Source organism: Otolemur garnettii, unplaced genomic scaffold (assembly GCF_000181295.1).
Source record: "Otolemur garnettii isolate 467f Iridium unplaced genomic scaffold, OtoGar3 scaffold00094, whole genome shotgun sequence".
NCBI classification, from domain to species: domain Eukaryota; kingdom Metazoa; phylum Chordata; class Mammalia; order Primates; family Galagidae; genus Otolemur; species Otolemur garnettii.
Genome location: NW_003852489.1, coordinates 6207782 through 6213618, shown reverse-complemented (window position 1 = coordinate 6213618; position 5837 = coordinate 6207782). Strand labels below are relative to the sequence as shown.

Genomic DNA, 5837 nt, shown 5'->3' with positions numbered 1-5837 from the left:
AAAAAAAAAAAAAAGGCAGAGTAAAGGATTGCTTGATTTTACCTGGCTGTTCCCTGGAAAGGTCCATAATGGAAAATGATCCTACACTTGCTGTCCTTCCTGTGGTCTTCACTACTTCTCTTATCTGTACTTAACTTCTCTGAACTGACACTGCTACTGCTCCCTTCACTGTAGTACAGTATAGTACAAAGCTTAGTGACACTGAGATAATCTGAAGTAATAATTTCTACAGTCTAAATTAAAATCACAAACTTTTTAATAATTAAGATATTAGTAGGATAAGCTTATAAATCTATATATAATGTTTACATACTCATTTTAATCACATTAAAATGTTACTTAAACATGTGCTCACATCTTTATATACAAACTTCTGCTTGACTATCAAATTTATCTGATACAATTTAACAACATTAACAGTTATCAAGATAGCAAACAGCTAATATACTAAGCATTTTATCAGCAAATATACTTGGAATGTTCTAAAGTTAAAAGGACTCGAAAAAACTATAAACTAGTATTTTAATCTATAAACATGAATCCTTCTTTCACAAATTAAAAATTCCAGTAAGTTTTAATCTACTTAATATAATCATTACGTGATTTTTTTTTAAATCACTTTTTTTTATAGCTAGTCCATAGCAAAAGAACTTTTATCTACCTTCACATTTACAAGTAGCTGGGAAAGCCAAAGATTAATCTAATTATAATAAATACATTTTTACATTTACTAAAATAAGAAAACACTAAGATGAACACTTTACACAGTCTAAATTAATAAGTACTATACAAATAATTTTTTAAAAACTTACTAAAAACTTCCCAGACTCTCCCTCCCCCACAGGTTTCAATGTGGCGCTGGTCATGCATTTTGCTTTGTTGCAGATGTGCATTCCAAGCGAAATGTGTGTCTACATTCCATTCAATGATAGTCTTCTTGATTTTTCACGATTCTGAACTGGCTCCTGCCTGTTCTTCTGCAGGTCTCACTACAGTCCTAGGAATTCATTATACCTTGGATGCTTGAGATGGAAAAACCTCTGACTCTTTACTTAACCTACTCCATATAGCTAAACATGTATTTCTCAACCCTCTGCCCAAAATAAAAGCGTCATACATACAATTCAGCTGCATACTCTCTCTCACAACGGCTCAGACCAAGGATTGCTCCCCTTTGTTTTCACAATAAAAACCTCAACTCCTGCTCTACCTTCCATATTACATTCTTCTATTCTCAATTCCCATATTTCTTCTTTTTCTCTCAAACTCAAGTTGTCATAATGGAGGAAAAGGTTCGTAACATAACACCAAAGTTGGGGAATAATTGTTGTATCATCAGAACATGAAAGCATTATTCTAAAAATGAGATTTCCAAAAAAAAAAAAATTCTACAGTTGAAATTAGGATTTTACCCATAATCTCCTGACCTCACACCTTCATTTTATTCTCAAGATGAAGTATTCTGAAAAAATAGTCTATTTCCTTATTCTACCCCCATACTTCCCATTCAGTTTAATCCACAATATGCTTACACTGCATTCACTTTTCTATCCACTGTTATCTGGATTCTGTTTCCACTCAACTACTAGCTCTGCTCATCAAGATCACTAGTTATCTCAGTGTTGCTAAATCCAATGCTTAGTTTTGGGTCATCACTAACTTGGCAGCATTCAACACAGCTGACCAGACCTCCTTTGAAAAACTTTTACCTCAGTTTCCTCCTACCTTATCTGGCCATTCTCCTGAGTTTCTTTGCTGGCTTCTTCTTTCCCACCATTAAATTAAATTTCTATGTATTACTTTCTCTTACTCTACTCTTTCCCTAGGTGAGCTTAAATACCATTCTCTAAAATAAGGCCTAAAACTCCAGTCTAGACTTTTCATTCAAATCTTAAACTTACTCCCAGAGAAAAAACAACCTGGGTTTACTTGTATGGATATGAGAACACTCTCAGAAAGGCTGACCTGGATCATTACTATTTATTAGGCTGAAACTTAATCAACTGTATTATACTTTCTCTGGAGAAAGTCTAAATAAAAAAAAAAGTCAGGGGAATAGTGGAAATACATAAAATGGAAAGTCATAGAAGCCTACAGTGATGGTGACCATCCAAGGTGGGTGAGGGAAGTCTTGGCCTGCTATGCACATAGCATGCGGGAATAACTGAAGCTATCTCAATCAAGGGGCACTGCTTGAGATCAACTAAGTCCATTCATACTGATTCCATACTCAGCATACAGCCTTCTAAAACATCTGACATCCCATGTAGTGGGATATAGCTGCAGGGGGCTGTGAAGTCTGTGGAAGTTTGTTTTTGTTTCTAAGCTGAAAGACAGGAAAACATAGCTATATGTCAATTTACAATAATAAAAGTAGATAACTGATGAAGCAAAGAGAATAAAAGAGAAGAAATCCTTCTTCTAGTAGTAGTAGGATAGGTCTTTGAAGGAAGGCAGCAATGAGCACAGATGTGTAAGATGTCAGGGTGCCTGATGCTTTTTAGTTCCTCAATAAAAAATATGCATAACAGGAAAAAAAGAACCAGAAGGCAGGCTTTTTACTATATCACATTACTCTGTGCCTTCGCCAATACGTCATTTTCTAACGTGATAATCAGACTGAATTCTGCATTTATGGTTAGGAATTCTCTAAAGATATTGATAAATCAAGCATGTAAAAAAAAATATCCTTAGGAAACTACTTTAGAGTGTTTAGAGCTTTTTCTTTCTAGAGATGGAGTCTCACTTTATGGCCCTCGGTGGAGTGCCATGGCGTCATATAGCTCACAGCAACCTCCAGCTCCTGGGCTTAGGCGATTCTCTTGCCTCAGCCTCCCAAGTAGCTGGGACTATAGGCACCCACCACAACGCCCAGCTATTTTTTTGTTGCAGTTCAGCTAGGGCCAGGTTTGAATCCACCACCCTCGGTATATGGGGCCAGCGCCCTACCCACTGTACCACAGTCACCACCCAAGTGTGTAGAGCTTTCATATGTGCACAGTACCCCCACATTTAGATATCATATAATGTGTGGTTCTTGTCTGTCTCCTAATTCATACAAACCAATGTCAAAAAAAACCATTAGCAGGCTTGGTACCTGTGGCTCAGAGGTTAGGGTGTCAGCCACATACACTGGAGCTGGTGGGTTTGAATCCAGCCCAGGCCTGCCAAACAACAATGACAACTGCAACCGAAAAATAGCTGGGCGTTATGGCAGGCACCTGTAGTCCCAGCTACTTGAGAGGCTGAGGCAAGAGAATTGTTTAAGTCCAAGAGTTTGAGGTTGCTATGAGGTGTGACACCACAGCTCTCTACCCAGGGCCACATAGTAAGACTCTATCTCAAAAAACAAAAAACCCATGATTGTATTAATGTACACAGCTATGATTTAATAAAAATAAAAAACTGTTGAGGCAATAGAGGTGATCTGAACATGAACTGGGTATTAGATTGTTATAGTTAATTGTTAGGCATTATAAAGGCATTGTAATTAAGAAAGGAAATGTCCATATACAATATTTAGATGCATGTGGGAAGTGCATAAGAGAATAACATGAAGCCTTAGACTTGCTTTAAAATACTTCAGCAAAGAAAAAGGTAGATAAATGAACAAATGTGGCACGTTTTGGTAACTGCTAAAGCTGAGTGAAAGTACATGGGGGAAGGCTGGTCTTTCTATAGTCCTTCCTTGTACAGTGTTTGACAGTTTTCATAATAAAAATGTAAAGCTATGTTCTGTCCCTCAATATAGAAAAAAAAAACCTTAACAGATGATTGCACCACCTGGAGCAGTGTAAATATATTAAAACATTTAATATAAGGAAAAAATATTATCCAGGTCTTTATATCAGGGAGGAAAATATCTATACAATACTACTACCAATGACATTAATGAGATATTCAAAAATTAACTTTTAAAATTAATTCGGAAGTATATCCCATTCTCTCCAAAACAGAAGTGACTTCTTAGAAACGCCCTTCAAATTGCATGGCTTCTGGCTCAGCGCCTGTGGCTCAAGTGGCTAAGGCGCCAGCCACATACACCTACGGTGGCGGGTTCAAATCCAGCCCAGACCCGCCATAATGGCTGCACCCAAAAAATAGCCGGGCGTTGTGGCAGGCGCCTGTGGTCCCACCTACTTGGGAGGCTGAGGCAGGAGACTCGCTTGAGCCCAGGAGTTGGAGGTTGCTGTGAGCAGTGAAGCCATGGCACTCTACCCAGGGGGATAGCTTGAGGCTCTGTCTCAAAAAAAAAAAAAAAAAAAAAAAAAAATTGCATGGCTTCTCCCTACCATCCCCACCTCAAGCAATTTTGTAGGGTACAACTGTGGCACTGTGCTGGGAGATGGGAAAAAAGCAGCCTTGGACATTGTAGCATCTAACCAAGAAGAAAACTGCAAATTAGTTACATAACTACATATAGTACCATAACGTTCATGACCTTTTTTAAAAAATTCCCTTGATAATTTATTAGGGAGACCTAGAGACAAGAAAGTAAGAAAAATAATTTATACATTATGACTATTATACAGATCAAAGAATGATACCAGTACTTTGAAAACTTATTAGGTACATAAATTTCCACAAAGATCTCAACCTCCTTCCAAAAAATATTTAATATAAGGAAAAAAACTTTAAAAAAAATGAAATCTCACATGTACCCTTATATTAATCTAAAATTTAAAAAAAAAATCTATACTGAGACCTTATATAGTTTCAATTCAAAAAGTTCTACAGAATGAGGGCACATATTTATTTTGACCTATGTCACAGAGGATAACCAATTAATGAATTAAAACTAGCAGCATACTTTTTTTACTAAATATTATCAACATTTATAATCTGAACAATGACAAAGCACCCTGGTATTCAATTCTACTTACCCCAAAGGTTTTGGCTTGTGAGTATCTAAGGAGTGCAACTGACATCTCTTGTTCTTCTTACTTTTTGGAATAGCATCTATCATGTCATTTAGTTTGGACCTAATTAAAAACAAACCATTAAGGGTTTAAGGAATGTTCATTTTTCTTTCAAATTTAAAAACCTGTACTTGCTGCCTTTTACAGAGAAGTATATTTGAAGTATTACGGACGCATCACCTACCTTGAAAATTTCTCATCAAATTCTAACCCAGAAGAGTCTATCTTCCCTCTCCATCCTCAGCCTGTCAAAATGTTGAAAAAGACCTGCTCTATTCAACATGCTCTTTCCCCAAGACTGCATCAGTCTCACACTCATCACTGTATCCCCCCATCTGGCAGTATACCCTTATTTTATAACTGACTACTCCCTGACTTTCAGCCATATTCCCTTGCCAAACATTACATAAATATGTCAGGTGCAGGGGCTGATGCGGGAAGATCACTTGAGCTCATGAGTTTGAGGACATCCTGAACAACAGAGACCTCATCTCTTAAACACACACACTCATACACAACCTCCCAAAAAACATTATATAAATATATAATATCCTTGATATGGAGCCATTAACCGAATTTTTATACGAAGATAGAACATGTACTGCTATTATTCACACCCTAGCATCCAACCAATCAGCAAAGCCTCTCAACTCTAATTTTTAAATGTATCTAGAATCAAATTGCTTCTTATGACTTCCATTATTATCAGCATTGTCCAAATCACTACTCTTTAGCTTAGTCAAGTGCAATAGCAGATTTCCCAAATGGTCTTGCTGCCACCCTTTGCCTTTTACCTTCTAGGCTTCTCTCAGCAGCCAAAGTGATACTTTTAAACCTTAAGTCAGATGTTATTTCTCTGTTCAAAAACACTCCAAGGCTTCTTTCCTTAGACAAAGTAAAAATTCAAAGTCCCAGGCT

At 37.0% G+C, this 5837-nt stretch overlaps 1 protein-coding gene across 4 annotated transcripts in view; it reads right to left on the bottom strand.

Annotated features, from left to right (window-relative positions):
• Positions 1-5837, bottom strand: part of GGNBP2 (gametogenetin binding protein 2) — a 46601-nt gene that overhangs the window by 22765 nt on the left and 17999 nt on the right. For all 4 annotated transcript variants that reach the window (XM_012808792.2, XM_012808793.2, XM_003795607.1 and 1 more), the window contains one exon: positions 4884-4982. In XM_012808792.2, coding sequence (XP_012664246.1) covers positions 4884-4982 — 99 coding nt within the window. The remainder of the gene's footprint in view (positions 1-4883; positions 4983-5837) is intronic.